This window comes from Montipora capricornis, chromosome 10 (genome assembly GCF_036669925.1).
Source record: "Montipora capricornis isolate CH-2021 chromosome 10, ASM3666992v2, whole genome shotgun sequence".
Classification (NCBI taxonomy): domain Eukaryota; kingdom Metazoa; phylum Cnidaria; class Anthozoa; order Scleractinia; family Acroporidae; genus Montipora; species Montipora capricornis.
In genome coordinates, this window is record NC_090892.1 from 6,037,812 (window position 1) to 6,058,452 (window position 20,641).

General features: G+C 38.7%; 2 protein-coding genes across 2 annotated transcripts in view; one reads left to right on the forward strand and one right to left on the reverse strand.

Annotated features, from left to right (window-relative positions):
* Nucleotides 1-2,342: 2,342 nt before the first annotated feature.
* On the reverse strand, nt 2,343-16,121 carry LOC138019431 (nuclear pore glycoprotein p62-like). Its single transcript, XM_068866223.1, has 12 exons — nt 15,862-16,121; nt 14,540-14,830; nt 11,764-12,627; nt 10,972-11,008; nt 10,806-10,890; nt 9,683-9,778; nt 9,439-9,488; nt 8,294-8,431; nt 7,405-7,519; nt 4,903-4,969; nt 4,199-4,278; nt 2,343-3,225 (listed from the first exon to the last, which is right to left on the reverse strand). The coding sequence occupies exons 1-12, from the start codon at nt 16,028-16,030 to the stop codon at nt 3,214-3,216; spliced, it is 2,004 nt and encodes a 667-aa protein (XP_068722324.1). The 5' UTR covers nt 16,031-16,121; the 3' UTR covers nt 2,343-3,213.
* A 3,616-nt stretch (nt 16,122-19,737) lies between these two features.
* The window catches only part of LOC138021982 (homeobox protein SIX1-like), an 8,677-nt gene continuing 7,773 nt past the window's right edge, over nt 19,738-20,641 (forward strand). The window contains exons 1-3 of the mRNA XM_068869006.1: nt 19,738-19,837; nt 20,022-20,306; nt 20,447-20,574. Of these exons, the coding sequence (XP_068725107.1) occupies nt 20,028-20,306; nt 20,447-20,574 (407 nt within the window). The 5' untranslated portion in view covers nt 19,738-19,837; nt 20,022-20,027. The remainder of the gene's footprint in view (nt 19,838-20,021; nt 20,307-20,446; nt 20,575-20,641) is intronic.

Sequence of the window (20,641 nt, forward strand, 5' to 3'; positions counted from 1 at the left end):
TAATGATCTCCGGAAGTAGTTGTTACAGAATAGTTATCCAGTGGGTATCGTAAACTATAACATTAATGATGTTTTAACAAGACAACAGCAAAATGCTGAACGCCCAACAGCGGTACCTAAAAAGATAATTGACGTAGTCCTATCCTACTTGGGTTTACAAAGTAATGTCATCTCTAGGCCGCTTAAATGTTGTATTAGTAAAATTTACAGTTGCATCGACCTTAGAGACGGACCATCAGAAAAGTGATAGGGGGGGGGGGGGGGGGGGGAAATTTTCAGCTTACAATAATTTTTTTTTTCGCCAACTGCTTGTGCAGGATTTTTTTTTTTTCAGGGGAAACCCTGTGCACGATTTTTTTTTTCAGACAAATATTGCTTTTTTTGAATAGTGAAATCTTGATTCATTATCTATGTTTTTGTGCTTTATAAATTATTCTACACTCGCAACAGATCAAAGGATACAGGCCACTTTTTAATGCAAAATCTTTTCGAAAATGTACACACAGTGAGATAGGAGGAAGCCCCTTGGAGTGGACGGCTGTTGATTTCCGAATGACATTTCTGTCACCTTATAATTGTCATTTCATGCAGTGTGAGGAAAATACTTCAGTACACAATTAGATCTCTTTATTTATTAATAATACTATAGCAGGGCCTGGAGTAAGGCCCCAAGTCGCAATTGGACCTTCCTTCTGCATGAATTTTTTTTCTTGCCATTTTCCCTTGCATGAATTTTTTGCTTCGTTTTTTCCCCCTGCTTAGCTGTGTCTCTGTGCGTAGAATCTTCTGGGCGCATGTTTGGTCGGTTTCAGGGGGTAGTAGAAATGGGTTGATTTTATCCGGTGGACACAGTACAATAACCGGAATAACCTGAAAAGGCGTCGAAAGTTATTGTAACGAGAATGCCGTAAGAAGAAAGAACTAAGACCATAAATGGTTGTTCTAGGTTTATTGAGGAACAGAATGTAATTTCCGCGAAGATCATGCATAAGAAGAGGACAAAAGAGAAAACGTATTTTTCGTATAAGCAGGAAAACCCTTTTTTTCCTAAACATACTTTTATAAAGTAATATTAGGAAATTTTGAATGCGCTTATTGCATAGAGATGTAGAGTTTGACTTTAGTAGTAAGAGGAAAGGAAATCTGCAAATATAAATCTGGTTATTTTCTTATTTACATTACACCGTTTCTTTGACACGAGGATTACAGCGAAATGAAAGCACAACTTTGTGTCGAATTTTCTATGATAAAAACTTGTTTCGAAATACAAAATCTGCGTTAACAGCACACACCAGGCCTGCTCCTGACTATCTGGCCACAAATGTTTTACGCTGGCCGCGTTTCAGCTCTTCGATGAGGGCTAGTCTCGAGCTTTTTAAGTTGCCTCGCTGATGCCCAAAAAGAATTTTGGGTAATTCTGTCATTCCACGACAAGGGAAACTGCCGATTCTCATTTCATAGTTTTTTTTTTATACGTGTCGGGCAACCCAGCCCTACCAGCAAAATAACGCAGTTTGCTTTCAAAACTTGCCCGCGTTGTATCGGTAGGTCCTGGAACTCGTCCACAGAAAGTCCAGAGGGTCAACTTCACTCGTGAACCGCCATTTTCACAACAGAGCATTTTAGGCGTCCCAGTCTGTATGAAACTCTCACCTCTGTCTCGAGAGGACCAAACACGCACGGTCCTTACGTAACGTTTATGCCGGTACAATCAACTGAAATGTCAATTAATGATGAAATGGTATATGAAATGAATCATATCTGAACTGCGGATATGAAATCAAGTGAAGCTACGATCTTCGCAGTTGTGAACGCAATTTTTACAATTGCTAAGAGAAGCCTGCGTAGAGAAGCCTGCGTAGAGAAGCCTGAAAAATCATTGATTCATTCCTCACGGGACAATTAGAACCCACAAATGACCAGCTCCCAACGTCAGTGGCTTCATGGCTCGGTTGGTTGGAGCGTCGCACCGGAATCGCGAGGTCACGGGTTCAAACCCCGTTGAAGCCCTGAATTTTTCATGCTTCTCTACGCAATTGTAAAAATTGCATTCATAACTGCGAAGATCATAGCTTAACTTGAAATGTCAATTGCTGGTAAAAACCAGCATGTTAATTTTTTTGGTAGGCTAGGTATCGGAGAGCCAGAACATTTACACATGCGCTGACGGAATGTTTGAAGAAGAGAGAAAAACGCAGCTTTCGAATTTTTACGATGTCGTTAGTTGTCATTATGACGGGAAATGACAACTAACGACATCGTAAAAATTCGAAAGCCACAAACCCGGCTAAAACGGACACAGTTTGCTTTCCGACTGCACAGAAAAGACGAGGACAACTAACTGTACGTAGAGGTAAGTGAAGTTTATTTCTACATTTACAGCTTATTTTTGCATTTATTAGCTCAAAGTTAATTTTCACATACAAAGTCTATAAATCGTATACCGAGCTTGGGCTGCTTGAGCTTGGTGCGTCGCACCGGTATCGTGAGGTCACGGGTTCAAACCCCGTTGAAGTCCTGAATTTTTCAGGCTTCTCTACACAATTGCAAAAAATTGCGTTCACAACTGCGAAGATCATAGCTTCACTTGAATTAATCACCGTTAGAAAGATTCGCAAGCTATCGTTTTGAGCGTTCACCTTTTGTCGGGAGTGAAAGGGAACGCTCAAAACGTCAGGTTGCAAATCTTTTTCATGGTGGTTAATTCAACTTCATCAAGTTATTTGACAAAACCAAATTTTCGTGTTCCACAGATCACTGACACAGATCCACAAGGGAACTGGCCTGGGCAGATGGCTTCGACATTTGCTTCAATATCCTTTCTATTTTGTTGAACGATGTTGACAACACATCATCAACAACTTGGTTCAACAAAGCCTTGTATTTAGTCCCAGGCTGCAGCCGCGGTTGTTACTATGGATACAGACATGGAACCGGTCCCTGGTCAATTGTGAGCTGGTAATCTGCGATTATCTTTCGCTTTGAAAGTCGATACATGTCCCCAGTTTAGATATCTGTATAGCTTGTAACCAGCGCGAACACCGCTACGGGGCTTGGTTTCCACCGTGACATCAAATAAACTCACTAAAACATTTGTCAACTATATGTTCACGTTTAATTCTGCCAAAAGACCATGCTCTGGGAACTTTTACAAGCCATACTATACTGTACATCCTTCACGATATCTCGTTCTTTATGATTAAGCCACATTTCTCAGTCAAAAGCCTGTAAAGATAAAAAAATCAACGTTAACAAAAGTAAACGAAACATGAAACGAAGCTTTGCCTGCGTAAAGGAGCTAAAAAAGGGCTTTCGACAAGCAAACGATTTCGAAAACAGTTTTCCCTTTCTTCCGCAAATTCCTACGCCTTTGATCGCGCCCAAATCAGTCGCATCTCCGAATCAGCCCAAAGGATAACTTGTTTGCAGGGTAATTGAAACGTGAGCATACAATCGGTCAATCCTTCGTCCTCTTAATTTATTTTAGGCGTTTCTACCATCCAGCCGTTGGTTACTTTTCCAACATTTTACAACGCAAACAGGATGGAATAAACGAAAAAGGGAAACGTTTTGCGAAAATGTTCACTTTCAAGTGACGCTTTCGCTGGATTTGCTGCCGAGGGAAAGCGCCCCATATCAACAGTGAAATGTTGTCATAAACATCATGCCGCGATGATACACTACTATATTACTTATCGATGTTGATAAGCACTCTTAAATAGAATATTTTAAGTTATAAGTTCAAAGGAACAATTTGCGCATAAAGATTTTTTTGCTCATAGAAAATAAATTTCAAATTCATCGAATGCGAATTTGCATTTTGGACTGACATCTACAAAGCCGTCGTCTCTGAGCAAGCCCATCATTTAACTTTGTGGCACCCAAAAGAGTCTAGTAACTATTCGCACTGAGTCGTGTATGGTCTACCTCGGGGTGTGATGGTTTTTACAAGCCACAAAAGCAAAAGAACAAACAAAACTCGCGAGTTTAGAAGATACTAATTTGTAACAAGTTTATGCATCCTCCTGAATGTCTTCAAATATGGTTATGCTTGCGTCGCTAGTAAAAATTAGCCTTGACTACTCGGAGACAAATTATCTCAAGATACAAAAAAGGACGAGGGTAAACAAAAGCATGATCATTGATGATGACAATGAAAACGATGTCGATAATGAAAATGATTATGACGACAACTTACCAATCGGAAGTTTCGCTCTTGTTCTTTCCTCCTCGTTTCACTCAGTCGAGAAATTTCGTCAACTTTCCGTTGGAGGATTCCTGAAACGCAATACGAGTCCCTTACGTCAACCTGTAGTTTCTACAAATCACGGAATTACATTAACGCGAACCGAGTTTCCTGTGTAGCTGTCTGGTAGACCATTCTCTCTAGAAATTGGAAGGTTTAGGAGCACTAGGAATTGATAACCAAAATTCATCGTTTAATTACAGCAACAACTAGTTGCAAGAACAGTTGAGACACGTTACCATGACAAGAGAAAACTGTTCACCCCCACTCTCCCCACACAAGGTCCTTGCATTTTTGATAGCCAAGCCAAATCACAACACTTACATAGATGAACAACATTGAATCGGGAAAGGTAGGAGGGGGACATTGGTTTTTGGCACTAAATTCTTTCTTGGCCATCCAATGAAGACAGTAAACGCATTTTGCAATCAAGATATCTCAAAATTTTTGCAACTGCTTCAATCTAATGGTAAAGTCTCCGAGAATAAGTCTTGAGAGATCGTTTGCCATTTGCAGCAGACAAAATTTTAAATTGCCTGCAATCGAAAACTCATTATGCAGACCAAAAAAAATCACTTTTCCAGCCTAGAATTTATAGAATTGCATTAATTTTCAAGGACCTCTTTTACTTGACGAAATTCTTGACACCAACTTACCAGAATTTTGATCAATCCACTGCAAAGAGTTCATATGCGCGTTTAATATCTTGGCAATTTGTCTGATCTAAAGACAAACACAGCCGCCTTAGTAAAATGATTATTGTACCTCGTCCTTCTTTCTGTTAAGGTGATTCCTCAGAAAAAAAAGTTATCGAACGATTTTCTTGAAACTTTCCCTGCATGTTCCCGTGCTTGCTTAAGAGATATAATGGGCCAATCTTACCCCATCGATGCCTGTACTGATACTAATCACGCGCGTTATTTCATCGGCTCAGGGTACATTTTGCGGTAGTTAAACGAGAGGGTTTTTAAAGTACCATTTGAAAAAAACATCTGATAGGTAGAAAGTGTAGAGCATATGGAACACTGTCTTATATAGTTTATGGAAAAACCACTCAACTTAGAACGACGTCGACTTAAAACGTTTCTCGAGTCGTTGTTTCAAGATCATAATTTTACATCCATGTGTAAGGGGCTTTGGGTACGTTTTTAGCTATCTTTTTTCCTTCCGATAAATTTGTTTAAAAAATTTTTGTTTTAAAGATTATGAAATAAAAAAATATAGGTCACCGTGCTCGTTTAAAAGTAAACCACCATCGTACCTGACTATCTCGATTATCATAGATCGAAACAACAAAATTCGCCATAATTTCGGAATGCGCTCTTATTCGCAAAAAATTATGGTCATTCACAACTTCTCTCACGTGTTTTGAGAACTGTTTCAGTTTGTATGATTGACTTACGCCATATTTGCAATGTTACAAATTTGACCAATTTGTAAATATTGACACACCGTATGCGCAGTACAGGATGCGCGGTGCAAAACTGAGGAATCACCTTAAGATCAAGCCAAGATATCTATACCCAGCAATGAAAACAATAATTCGTAAACCACAAACAATTACAAAGTTACTTTTGAACTCCAGTTATTTTAGGCTAGTTTTCCCCAGCCCAGGGACCCTGCACACAAGCTACAGATATTCAAGTGCTCCGCTCTTTTGAAAATACTTTCACTGTCGGCAAAAAACTTTGTGTGAAGCTTTTGTAGCTAATAGTTATGGTGGGGAAATGGGGAAGGGGGGGGGGGGGGGGGTTCACTTTGACCTGTTATTTATAAAGATCAAGTTTAAATGTACGAGTTCTGTACCAACATTGAACAAACAGGCAAATGGAGACAAGCGTTGTTACTACTTGAATGCCCAACCAGGGAAATTACAGAGTCGCATAAACTACATTTGCAATACAAAGCCCCTTTGAAGTGGTGATATGTTCTTGAAAGATTAGGTTTTATGATCCTAAGGAGAATTGACCAAACCAAAACCTTTGCATGGACAGGTACAAGTGTTGCTTTGTGAGATCGTGACAGTAAATACAAGTTTATATTCATTTTCAATGCAGAATAGACACATGCTAATCGAGAGAACAATGCCGATGCATGCACTCCACAAATCACTTGCAAAAGGAAATGCTAATTTCCAAAGCTATTGAATATGAGGCTTGACTATTACATGGTACTGTTCAGAGAGGGCAATACTTAAGTCAGTACCAAGAATGGCGAGTTGCATTTTGAAGTTGACCCTCGTTCCATTTCACCTTGGTTTGGGGTTGTCCAAGGCAAAAGTGATCATCCTGATTGATATACATGTTCATTTAAAATAACAATATTGATGGTGTTCCGTGTAGCTTCTAAAGAACTGTGGTGCTACAACCGTGATTGAGTAAAGCGCAGAAAACAAATAATAATAATAATATATTATTACTTTAAGGTCATTAAAAGAGTTGAAAATTAAACATAAGGAAAGGAAGTGGGAGCATTTACATTTAACATCAAAGAGTACTGGCAGTAAAAAAAAATACCTAGGGTAAATTTTTTTTTACCACAATTGCTTGTAATCTCAAAATCTGATTGGTTAATTTGCTGTTGTCGATAAGAGTCTAGACAACGCTGTACGCGTCATGCTCGCGTCAATTTGTCACGCAATGTAATAGCCAATCAGGAACGCCCATTTTGGGAAATAAACCAATCATGTTGCGAGAAAGTTATAGACAATGCTTGCTCTTTCTTTGTGTCATGATTTTGGTCAAGCTCTGAAATAAAAATTCTCTTTGCCGTTGAATATTGTGGTAAAAAACAACTCGAAATTGGTTCAGCATTGTCTGTGCTTTTATAGACAAAGATATTCGTCATCACAGTCGTCAAAATTTGTTGTGGACTCCCTTGGCTGTGCCTTGCAAATCCACAACATTTTGACCACAGTGATGATGAATAAATTATATCATTGTCGATAAGAGTACAGACAACGCTGAACCACTTTCGATTTGTTAAATTACCATAAAAATTCTAACAAAGTATCGACCCTCTCATTTGCTGGTATATAATCCATTCACCTCTTGTCCAGTGTTAGGCAGAGTAAAATCTGTAGAATCTCAATCCAGAAGCCGAAACAGTATGGAAGAGATGGCTGAGGTCGTAATAATAATAATTATTATTATATTTACCGGATCATCACTGTCTTGTTGCTGTGTATTAGCAGTGTTGAGGTGATCTATGATTGACTTCAAGTCTTGGACCATCTGTTTAAGTTGACCATCAATGTCATTGGCCAATTTGTATCTGCTCAACAAAGAGATCAGGAGACAGGTCAGATAACTATGAATAATAAATAGTTGTAATGGCATTGGATCACAAAAATGTTATGTCTTGACCAAGCTAATGCAAGCAATGTTAACAAGCAATCATGGTGTCTAAGATAACAATCTTCAACTTGCCTACCTGTGAGCTCATTTTCGTTATTGCATAAAACTGGATTACTGTAATTCTTGGCTTTTGCAGTATTTGGCCCTTTGCCTTTGAGTCACTTGTCACGTTATTTGTTAATAATTTACTTGTACATTATTAATTATCATTTTAATTTAGGTGAATAACAACAAATAAAGATATAGCGGTAAATAATTATTGTTGACTATGTTCAAAACTCCTTTTCTGTACTTTCAGTTTCTTTTATAATAATAATTGACTGAATGCATAAATGGCAGCCAAAACTGTATTCTTTTGTTTATGTGCTAATAAGACTCACTAGCCTCACTCTCAAGCAACCTCCTTTGTATTTTGTCCATGTAAACGAGGTTAGTGAGGCTAATTAGCACATAAACAAAAGAATATTTTTTTATCGCCATTTATGCATTCAGTCTATTAATTTAACCAAACTATTGCTCTTTTTTTAATTACTCGCATAATTCTAGCTACAGCTGTAGCTGAAAAATGGGTTGCTTCTGCTTTCAATGCATTGATTCTCCTCTACTGGTAACTTCAACCTCCTCCCCACTCTCTTTGGCTTCCCCTGTTATTCCCTTCCTTGAGAATAATTAGACTCTGAATTGCACTCACGTGACATCCCTCTCCTTATCAGCCTGTAGAAGCTGTCTGCTACCTGCACTGCTAATATTCGCAGCCTCCTCCAAAGGCTTCAACATTTCTTCTAGTTCTTTCTGTTGTGCCATTATAAAATCCAACTCCTGGTCAAGTCTAAGAACAAAAAAAGATTTTCTGTGTTTGGCCAGTTTGTTCAATATTCTTTTCACACCCCTCCCCCCCCAAAAAGCCACACCCCTATTTTTCAACCACACTCCAAAAGGTGAAATCCCTTTTCAGACAGTTGTTGGAAGAAATAAACTGGTTTGAAAAAAAATGAACCAGTTTAAAAAATACTGAACTAGTTTAGAAATAAAATTGACCCAATTCAAAAATTGAACCATAACAGATATAAAAATTTTGTGATCATTTTTTCAGAGCACAGTTTCAGTTGTATAAACATACCACCTATCAGATGTTTGAAACTCACACATATTGCACATATGACAATGTAACAACCGTCCAGCCTTGTCAGTATTTGTTGCATTCCTCACCCAGCAATTTGCTGATATTTATGGGGATATGTGCCACAGTCTATTGCTATTTCTGGGCACATTCTTCAAATCAATGTGAGGAAATATATTTTCTTATTAATTGTGTGATGAATGGCATTTGTAATGAGTTATTATTATTATTATTATTATTATTATTATTATTATAATAACTTTATTTCCACTATCAAAACAATTAGTAAATATTTACAATTTTAAACTATATATCGAAATTAGTTAAAATTTTAAAAACTAAATTATATCTTCACGATAGAAAACTGTTTACACTAAAGAAAAAGGTAATCAAAAATCTAAGCCTAAAATTATGAGTACAAATGTAGACCAGCTACAGCAAGAGTAAAGTCTTCTGAGACCTCACGAGATTTGAAAGGATATCTAGAACCTCTGACGCATCTGTGTACAGTTCTTAATATAGCAAATGAGAGCTGTATTCGTAGCCAGGAAATAACACTGGCGTAGGGTTCATTATTCTTGCTTGAAAGCTTATTTGCGAGAGTTCTTAAAAAGTTCTGACAGTCGAGTCCCATGCCCTTAATGAAAATCCTTAATCCCTTAATGAAAAGTTGTTGTTTCATGCCTTGCTTGCTAGAAATGGTTTACAACTAGTACCTCTCTTGTTCTGCCTTTACATTTTCTACAGAAGCATTCAAGTCTGTGATCTGAAAACAAATGAGCAGAAAATTGGACTAAGTTACAATCAATCCAAGAAGATACTACAAACAAGGACTTACAGGAATTTTTCACTTTTACTATCAAATAAAGGGTGCCTTTGATTAATACAAGAATAGAGAAGATTTTCTCCTGAAATTCTTTTTCAAGTAATCTATCTTAGACATATCTCCACATCATCAACCTTTTCTCCATTTTCCATCAAAAGCCTGTCCCATGCATTGACTTGGGCTGCTTGATCCAAGAAGGTTTTTTCAAAGTCTGTTAGCTCCACAGTCCACTGAAAACAAAACAATAATGTATTTAATTAAAAGTAAAGAAATACGGATGAAATTGGGGGCTTTTGAATAAGAAAATTATGGATACATTGTTAATAAAACAGCATAATTTGAGAAACCCAAGTATATATAAGAAAAAAATAAAATGAAATGACAAAATACACATGTACATTAAAGTGCCACCATGATCAAAAATAACGTCTCGTTTTTCTTCACATTTCAAAAGTTCTTGTGCTAAATACTGGAAATGCGAGATTTCATGCAATCATTTCAAGAGAAAAACTATTTATTTTGATGGCAATTTTTTTCAACAGTCCACCATTACTTGGAGTGGTTCTGACAGATAAGCCCCCAGAGAGCTGGATCGAAGAGAGAGTGACATCATTCACTCACTAGCTTTAAAATGTAGTGTGTGAATGCGGCTTAATTACATGTAGTACGCAAAACATGAATTGACAACCAGAAAGCCAAAAACTGAAAATCTAAGTCAGCTGCATTGACACACTTCATTTTTAAGCTAGTGATTTATTGATGTTTACTTTCTTCTCAATCCAGATCACTGAAAGCTTATTGGTCAGAACCACACCAAGTTATAGCAGACTGTTAAATGAAACAAGTGGAGGGGAAATGCAGTCCTTGAAATTACCACAATGAATTTTGCATGTTGAGCATTCAATGCAAGTACTTTCGAAACCTGAAGGAAAACAAGAACTGACTTTTTTATCACAGTAGCATTTGACCGAATGAAGAACATCAATGTTCTAGTGCAAATTTATTCCTTTACATTTATGCTAATTTATGTTAATTAGGCTGAATAGCCTCATTAGCATGTGGAAGATTAAACAGAATTTTAAAAAGATTCAGGTGACTTCAACCTTAAATTAAACCTTTATCATCCCATTTGGAAAAACCAAAATTTCATGTTTTACTCTCCCTTCCTTCGCCTGTGAATTAGCTCGGGTCACTTTCACTGAAGGCAGAAGCATTTGCATTAACGTTATCTTGAATGCATGACACGATAGCACTTACCTTGTTAATAAGCTCCTCAAGTTGCCTGTAGGTCAACTGCGGTACACTGCTTGCAACCGAAGTTGTTGCTGAGGAACTCGATGCACTATGAGTAAAATTTTAAGAGATTAAAATAATGAGATTACTCCACGAGATCATCTCACTCTAAAAGGTTACAATTTCGCACCTTGTTGTACTTGCTACTGTCCCAAGTCTTGCAGCAACTAAAAGAAAATGAAAGTAATGTTTTTCACAGCCAGCCAAGCTAAAACTACATGTAAGTTAAACATTGTTGCTGTTCTTGCCCGTGGTTGTTCAGACGGTGGGAAGTTCTATTCACAAGGTAAAACGCTGTCCACTGGTTAACTCAATGGGCGTTAATGATGTTCACAGTGATTATCCTGTAATCAAGAACTCTTTGAATGTATGGAAATCCAAAAACCTCTGCCCACTGTACTAAATGGCAGCAACAAATAAGACATGGTTTGATGCCATCGTGGTTTAAAGCTTTATGACCACAAAAAGTATTTGCAAAGTTATAATTCAAGACCAAAGGTTTGGACACTCCTGCACACTGTTTTCATCAGTGGTGATCTACATTTGTAACGCTTTGCAACGTCTACCTTATTTAATCTTGTCTTAGAGTGACACATAAAGGTTTTACTCTGACTTTACCGGATGACTAAATATACTCGCCAATGAGAGTTATTTCAGGAGTAAAAGTGGTTAACAACATCTACGTCCAGTCAAAAACAATGTCTCTTTAACCCATTCTAACAGTGACACTTGCCATTTTTACTCTGTCTAATGCATCACAATTATTTTACTCATCAATGAGGGCCAGTTCAGGAGAGAAATGGTTACAACCTGTGATGGAAGAAATGTTCATATCAGAGGAGTCTTGCCCCAATGGCTGTTGTGATGTCATGTGAAATTGTCCAACACCTACATTGAATGAATACAGTCAAGCAAAACTGACCTGTTGTTGCTGCAGTAGTCAAAGAGGTGGCTGTTGTCGTTGTAGTGCCAAATTTAATGCCGCCTAATCCAGGAAACCCAGCGGCTGTTGTTGTTGTAGTGCCAAATTTATTGCCTCCTAATCCAGGAAACCCAGCGGCTGTTGTTGTAGCAGTGGTGCTGGCAGTTGGCAACTTTCCTCCAAATATCCCTGTGGATAATGTACCAGCAGCTGGAGTTGCTGTGGTGCTGGCAGTTGGCAACTTTCCTCCAAATATCCCCGTGGATAATGTACCAGTAGCCGGAGCTGCTGTGGTCTTTGCTAATCCTGAAAATGAACTTGAAAAGGGAGTGGCTGCAGAGATTGCTGGTGCTACCAAACCAAAAGACAGTCCTGTACCAGCAGAGGTGGCAGCAACAGTGGTTCCAGTCGATGGAAAGCTCGTTCCACCAAGGTTTAACCCTCCAGCGACAGACGTCTTTTGACCTGACCCCAAGGAAATTCCTGAACTTGGGGCAGATCCCTCACTGCTAGTGCTGAAAGCGAGCCCAGTTGAAGCTGATCTTGTAGAGGCAGTGCTCCCTCCAAAAGAGAATGCTGGGGTTGGTGTGACGGTGGCAGGTGCTGTTGTCTTGTTTGCGCCAAATGCAAAGCCTTGCGACAGGGTAGAACCTGTTAAGCCACCAGTCCCTGAGCCTAAAACCCCAGATGGTTGACCAGCTGTCCCACCTAAAGTGAACCCAGATGTTGGGCCTGTTGACGCTGTAGGTTTGCCAAGTGTGAAAGGAGAAGATGCAGTGGTAACAGCTGTACCACCCAGCACAAGGCCTCCTGTTCCTGGAGCAGTTGTGGATGCTGAACCGCCAAAGTTTAAACCAGAAGTTCCTATGGTGATGAGAAAAAGAAACACCAAAAACTTGTATGGTTCATCTAACCTTATATCACTTTTCTTGTCACTTGGAAAACAGTGTGTCAAGAAGAGTAAGGGAAAAAATAATCTCTTCCGACAGCTCCTCTCACATTTCTAATCATTTTACAAAGTTCAGAATCTTGCCACATGTCAGTCCAGCAACGATGACTGCTTCTGCCTACACAAAAGTTCAGCTCAACCACAAGGAAGCTATGCACATCAATTTGGAAAACCCAGTGTTAACAACAGGTAAACCATGACTTGTCAACCTGGCACTTTGTTTCTTGTACATGTAATTTTATTAAGCATTCTTCTCAAGATTGTCGTAAGATCAGACAGTTTTTTCAAATCATTACGTACCGGATGAAGATGTGAGGTACAACGAAACATGTCTTGCAAAGAAAACATTTTGTGATCTTTTTTAATAACCCTTTTCCTTCTGAGAGCGAGACTTCTATATTTTACTCTGCCTAATCCCAGATGATTTTATTAGCTTTAGGGGTAAATGGATTAAAAAATATTGCAAAAACAGGAGAATTTTTACCAGATGGAAAATAGGATATCCTATAACAAAAATGGAACTCCCTGAGACTGTGAAATCTGGCGCTGTTCTCAAAAGAAATGGCTCGAAATAGCAACACCTTGTGTTACAAATAAGGGTGCCTTCTAGGTTAAAATGTCACCTGTTGAGGAAATCCAGGTTAAAATTCACACTACTCACAGCCATTAGGTTGTGTTTATAGGGACTGTTGTATCAATGCGTGGCTTCATAGCTAAGTTTGTAGATCATTTGCATGAGTATCCCATCCCTTTGGAGCTACCTGAAATTTTCAGGTGAATTTAAGAGACAATTTCTCAAATTGTCCAGTTAAGAGCCCAACATGAGCCCAACAAAATGACCAGCTCCCAACTGTGTGGCTTTATAGCTCAGTTGGTAGAGCAATGCACTGGTATCACAGAGGTCACGGGTTCAAATCCCGTTGGAGCCACCTGAATTTTTCAGGCGACTACGAGAGACAATTTCCGACAAATTGTCCAGTTAAGTGCACAGATCACTTCACTCCTTCGACTGTTGTATGACGTTGTAAATTCATTTGTTTCCATTGCTTTTAACACCAATCCCAAAAGCCTATGAAAAAACTGCTTCCCGATCCCTTTTCTCGGTAAAATTAACCCTTTCACTCCTGTGGGGTTCCCCATTGACGAGTAAAATCGTCTGGCGTTAGACAGAGTAAAATCTATAAGTCTCATTGGCCCTTACAGGAGTGAAAGGGTTAAATTAATTAAAGTCCAATTTGCAAAATATCTTACATGGTGTCCAAGTTTGCTTTTTGTTAAAGGGGTTAGGTCACGCTATTTTAGGTAATTTTGTTTAATTTTGTTAATTATGAGCTCTAAACATCAAATTGGCAGAGCAAGAGTCTTTCATTTGCAAAATCACGGCCACATAACAACTGAGAATGATTTTCCAGCTTTGTAAATGACATTTTGATATAGACTGATATAAATTTGAAAAAAGGTGGGCCGACGTTTTTCAAATTTACCCAAATTCAATCCATTTCAATCTTCTCCAGTTTTGTCCATCCATGTCCTTTCTTGGCTTCCCTGTGTTTTGTTAGAATTCTTCTATATAGTTTTGAACAGTTATTTTGATATTTTAGTTAATTCTAAGACCATTCGATCAGTGCTGAAATTGCCTGAAATTGTGTGATCTAGCCCCTTTAAAGAAAGGACTTTGAGATTATACTGCACTTAAATGGATGGTTAATGCTTAATTTCCTTGATACCTATCTGATGATCACGAAACTGATACCACAAGGTTAAATCATTTAGCAGTTGTTCGTAATAATTTCGCTAAACTACTGTCTACAACTATAATTCCATTACCAGTGCTTCCAAGTTTAAACCCACTAGAGCCTTGTTGGGTGACAGCGGTCCCGAAGTTAAGACCAGTTGAAGTTCCAGAACCAAATGCGAGTCCCCCAGTTTGCACTGTAGATGTTGGAGCTGTTGTTACAGCAGTCGGAGTAGAAAATGAAAAACCTCCACTAGTAGTGCCACCAAATTTGAATCCTGTGGCTTGAGCGGCAGGAGTTGCACCAAATGAAAAACCTCCTGTGGTACCTGGTGTGCCTGTAGCTAATGAGCCGCTTGCACCTAGTGAAAACCCTGTTGGAGCTGACAACAATTTAAAACTACTTCAGTCAACGTGATGGAGTTTAAAGTACAGAATGTAGAATGATCAATTGGCAGTTCGGGAGAAATGCAGGCAGTTGCAAGGGGATGGAATGATTGGGGAACCCCGGAACAGGGCTGATGACCATGCAAGAGCACCATATTCTGTCAAGCTATATCTGGTAGCTGACCAGTGCGGCCCGGTGGTTACGGTGCTGGCCTTGAGATCCGGGGATCCTGGGTTCAAGACAAGTTCTAACCACTTGTTTAATTTGTTCCTGGTAGACCCTGGTTCAACTTCTCAGCTCCACTTGTAAATAGCCAACTAGCTTGCCTCCGGCCAGTTGGGATTCTTAACAGTTGTTGTTGTTGTTATTGTTGTTCTGTTCTGTCATTTCATTGACTGTGTCTCTGGCCCTGAAAAGCCACTATGGGTAGTGGTGAATTAAGTATGTATCGCATTGTATTGTATTATGCTGTAAATGGGTGAAAATATCATACAAAACAAATGGAAAAGTGCCATCTAAAAGAGGTACAGATAGGAAGCGATTTTGAGAACCACCATCACAGTTACATATGGAAGCAACTGAAGCGAAGTGTGCAGTTGCAAATTAAATGGGGGTTAGGGTTAGGTAAATGGGGGTGCAGGGATGGCGCTGTGGTTAGAGCTCTCGCCTCCCACCAATTATTATGGCCCGGGTTCGACTTCCAGACTTGGCGTAATATGTGGGTTGAGTTTGTTGGTTCTCTACTCTGCACCGAGACGTTTTCTCCGGGTACTCCGGTTTCCCCTCACCTCAAACACCAACCTTTGACTTGATTTACGTTAATTGTTAATTTCAGTAAATACAGTATCCCCAATTAGTGCTCCAGCTCTAGAACGACTAGACACTATGTACTTAAATAAAGTTCCTTTCCTTTTCGAAAAATAAAGATTTAATCTGAGTGGTCTTTCAGGGCAAAAGAAAGGGAATTGTGTCGCTGTGATACATTACAGCGACATACAATGATAATTCTGTTTTCTTAAACTTTACCTGGCTTTTGCTGAGTGGTTGTAGAAAAACTGAACCCACCAGTCGAACTTGCAGCCGCTCCGGGGTTCGACCCCGTGCCAAAGGAAAAACCTCCAGTACTCTGACCAAACTGAGGTGCTGCTCCAAATACGTTTCCTGATGTTTGTTGTTGGTTTTGCTGTCCAAACATCTTGATCTCCGCGATAATCTATGTTCAATGCCCACACTGTCTTACAGATCTTGTGCTTTGCCCGCCATTACCGGAAGAACAAGATGTGGTTACTAAGCAGCCACTAGTGGCCTGGCCTGATCCCTATTGGAAGTCCCGCAGGCGTCTCTCGAGTAGTTACACCTCTCACCACCCGCGGGGAAGGCTATTAAACACGAAGACGCACTATAAAAGGGGGCGCTTCACGCACTGCTTTTGTTCGAATTCATTCAAGCACGACTGATTAATTATCCAAGATGGTGATCAACAAACAGCAACGCAGAGTCGGAAGCCCGAAAAGATATTTCTAGCGTGAATTTGGGGAATTTGAAAAAAGAACGACAGATAACATTTTATGGCATTTTACGGACACATTGCCATAAGGGGCTTTTTTATTGAAGAAATTATCACAGAGTCTAAGGCACCACACGTTTTATAGTCCCGCGCACGTCAACGGTGTCTGACAAATGAGCCTCGATCTTCCAAGGGAAGACTTCCTTATATAGCGCGCCTTCGTGTTTAAAAATGGCGGGATATCCAAACCTCCAAACTGTGGGTTTTTGAGGGTGCTTGTTCGGTCAGGATGGAAGTTTCCTTTTTTTGTCAACTGGCCTTAATAACATCTTGAAGGTTTCAAAACTAATCATACAATCAACTCCTTCCTTTTTTTTCGATAATATTGGCAATTTTGACTCCTCAGTTTAGTATGTCATGTAGTTAGTCATTTATTTATTCAATTTAAATTACTTTTTTCATGCTTTTTTATGTTATACTGTAAAAGTGTTAAGCTGTTCTTCACTGAACTAACTGTATTCTAAAACCAAGTTATTATTTATGTGAATGTGTAGTTATGTATTTGTAACCATTTTATCTGGAAATATTTGTAAGCACTTCTCGCCTCGACTAGCTTTTGCTAACTGCGAGCCAAGAGATTATAAAGGTAAGAGAAGTAATCCCTCATACTGGCCCTATTCCCATCGTAATCCCTCTTAGGTTATTTTTAGATGATATCAATTTTCCCGCGGATAATGTTACCGCGCGCGTTACGTGGAAGTTTCGTGGAGGAGAGAAAGTGCAGCAAATTCTGTATGATGCCACTCTCCGTTTTCAAAATTGAGTCTCATGTCCTGATAAAATTCATTGTCTGCAAGATACAGGTTTCAAACACTGGAATTGCCTTGGAATTGCTTAACTGTCTAGTTTACAGAGATACCAATTTGAAGAATTTCCAATGTATCAAACCATGTTAACTAATTTTGACAGATGCAGATATGTTTACCTTGGTTGCATTGCGTTACTTGTCCATTTTAGTGCGCACTTTCTTATCGTCTACAAAATTCTGTCGCTTACAAAACTAACCCTGTCAAGATGCAGTTTGCAATCATATATCATGGAAATCGGTTGACTGTATAATTCACTCTGATACCAATTTTACGATTGTCTTATGTAGGAAACCGTGTTAAATAATTTTGTAAGAGGGAGCTATATTTTACGCGTTCGTTGCAAATTGATTTCAATCCGATCTTACGGTTTTAAAAATTTTTATCGTGCGGTCAATTGAAATTTTCCTGTCATGTGTGGTACTGTTTGAAAGCGTTAGCTGTCTAATTTATGAATATCATAGAATTAAGTCACCATAGTTTAAGTCCGCTAAGAAAATCCAGAACGCGTTGACAAGTCAGGAATATTTTACTTGGTGACTTGATATTTCATTGTGTACAAAATTCTGTCGCCTATAAAACTCGTTACTTTGAAGATAAAATATGCAAAGATATATCATTCAAATTGCTTAACTGTGTTGTTTACAGTGACACCAATTTCAACACTGTCCAATGTACGAAACCGAGTTTAATAATTTTGAAAGATGCAGGTATATTTAACATGCGTGCTTTGCAAATTAACTTCCATCCGATACCACTTGTTCATACATCTGATACATTAATATTTTTATCGCACTGTCTGTTCAAGTTTTCTTTTCATGTCTGATTTCTGTCTAATTTATGAATATCTAAGAATTAAGTCGTCATATTTTAATCCCGCGAAGAAAATCAAGAACGCGTTAACCAAGTCAGCGATATATTGCTTCTTGACTGTAGTTTGCGAATTGCCAATGTTTACAAAATTCTGTCGCTTATAAAACTCGATCCTTTCAAGATACAGGCGTCAAACATCAATAACTGAAATCGCTTAATTGTCAAATTTTCAATGATACCACATCAAGGTTGTGCCATATACGAAACCGTGTTAAATCTTTTTTTAAGGAGACAGCTATATTTAACATACGTGCTTTGCAAATTTACTTGAATCCGATAACACGGGTTCAAAAATTTTTATCGGACGCTTGATTCAAGTTTTCCTTTCATGTTTGGTACTGTTGTAGAGCTCTATCTGTCTACTTTATCGCCATATAAGAATTAAGTCATCATATTTTGATCCCGCAAAGGAAACCGAGAATGCGTTTATTGAAGTCAGAGAGATCGTACTTATCGACTATAGTCTTCCATTTGCCATTCTGTACAAAATCCTGTCGGTTACATAACTCGTTCCTTCCAAGATACAGGTTTCAAAACATAAGTCGTTGTAATCGCTTAAATCTGTAGTCAACAAGTCACTTTCGTCTACAAAATGTATATACGCGTTTGTCTCAACATCCTCCGCCATTTTTGTTTGATGGTAAATCGCGAACGACGCGAATCATTGCGTGGGAATTCACTCAGCTGTCAACATTGGTAAAAATGGGGACATGTGATTGGCTACCAGTTAACCCTTGGGGGAATACCGGATCTCGCAGGAGACCTAAAAATAACTTAAGAGGGATTACGATGGGAATGGGGCCAGTATGAGGGATTACTTCTCTTACCTTCATAATCTCTTGCTGCGAGCATTGCATAGCTTTTTGATATTTTATACAAAATACATAATAAACACTGAAAAAAGACTGAAAACTGAGAGCAAAGTTAAAAAAGATTCCCATGGGCCTTATTCGCGCAGCGGCTATATTGGCCTTAGACAATAGATCTCGTACCCCGTGCCTCGAGTTGAAGTGTTTTGGAATGAGTTTCAGTAGGGCAAAACAAATGTTTTCAATCCCTCCGAACTCAATATAGCCGCCGTGTGATCCATTGCAACCGCATCAAAACTAAAGTGCAACCCCGACAGAAGCTCCATGCCTGTTTACAGCAATTAACAGATCTACTTAATTACCAGTTCTTTTTGTTTCTGTCGCACGTGTACAAAAAAATCTTGTTGTTCATGCTTGTTTAACCCTTACAAAGACTGTGTGCAGCCATGTATAGAAACTGACACTGGTTTAAGTTTCTCCCTTGTGCCTATGTTGCATTTGCTACACTTGAATTGAGTATATCTTGTCAAAAATCTCTTTCGAATAAACGATGTTCATTTTTTCACAACCAGGTCCATTTTGTACAACAAACTGCAACATACAATTCCTAGCGTCTCTGTAAGATTTTGATTATTTTCTTCTCAAAATTGATTAAACGAACCACTCTGGTCACTATTTTGGTCTCCAAATTTGAACGCATTTATACGAAAAAATTTGACTTTTAACCCTGTTTGGAAGTTCAGAACGTAAAACGAGCAAAAAAGTAACAAGAAGGAAGAAACACATTTATTTGGCTGTCAATCATTGACGTTTGATTGACACACCTCAAGTTGCAAGCGCACGAGTTTCAAGGCAACATTGAATATTTACACAACGGCTCAAGGATTTTTTCGTGGCCAGTTTTGGGAAGCCTTTGCACTTCACTGAATTTGGAAAAGTTTAACTTGGTGCGTGATTGTTTGTAAAGAAAATATTTTTGAAATATCAAGAGTGAAATTCACCAACTTCCTTGAAAAATTAAAATTGTATCTTTCTCTCAAAAATGAGGCTTCCCCAAAGGTGATATATTTTTGCATTTTGTGACAAACCATGCGAGTTTAAAACAATGTTAGTTGTTTTTTTATGCTGCAGATTACAATGGCTCGCATATTAGGCTCTGGAATAACAAGGGGAAAACGAGACAAAGGCAAAAGTTCCATGAAGTTGCCTTATGCTGCTTCGACGCTTAGTATTGTCTCGCCAGCTTCAACAGCCCCAGGAAAAAGACACCAGAACATTTCTTCTTCAAACTTACACCTTAATGTATTTTTTGAGACGCTCTCTAATAATGCCACGGAGAACGAACGATTTGTATTGCAAAAAATTGACGAGGCGTGGAAATTAAAAGACACGGACAGTATGTTCAGGCTTATAACTGTGAGTCAGCCATAACAACATGCACATTGTAAAGAGTTAAGAAATTGTATGTTAAAACTGAAACATCAAAGTGCTTTGAAAGAGTTGGCCTCTAACATTTTGTCTCTAACTTCATGTCGAAATTTACTGCTTTGCTACAGGAAAACGAATTCTCAGACTTGACAAAGAAGAGTTTGGTAAAACTTTGGGATGCTGGGCATTACTACAAGGCAGAGATGGAAAGTGGAAAGCCCCTTACTCCACTGTCACGGTTTCGTATAAGGGAAAGGTAAATAATCTGACAGGGTGATCTTTAATTTTTTTTTTTTTGTTTGTAATCCGATAAAACCATTTTA

What these genes read in the sequence shown, in the direction of transcription:
- LOC138019431 (XM_068866223.1), bottom strand. Translation starts at nt 16,030, where the DNA reads ATGTTTGGACAGCAAAACCAACAACAAACATCAGGAAACGTATTTGGA. An exon ending in ACAGTAGCAAGTACAACAAG is followed by an intron (nt 10,891 to 10,971) that starts GTGCGAAATTGT and finishes TTTTACTCATAG; the next exon opens with TGCATCGAGTTCCTCAGCAA. An exon ending in AACAAGACAGTGATGATCCG is followed by an intron (nt 4,970 to 7,404) that starts GTAAATATAATA and finishes GTTTGTCTTTAG; the next exon opens with ATCAGACAAATTGCCAAGAT.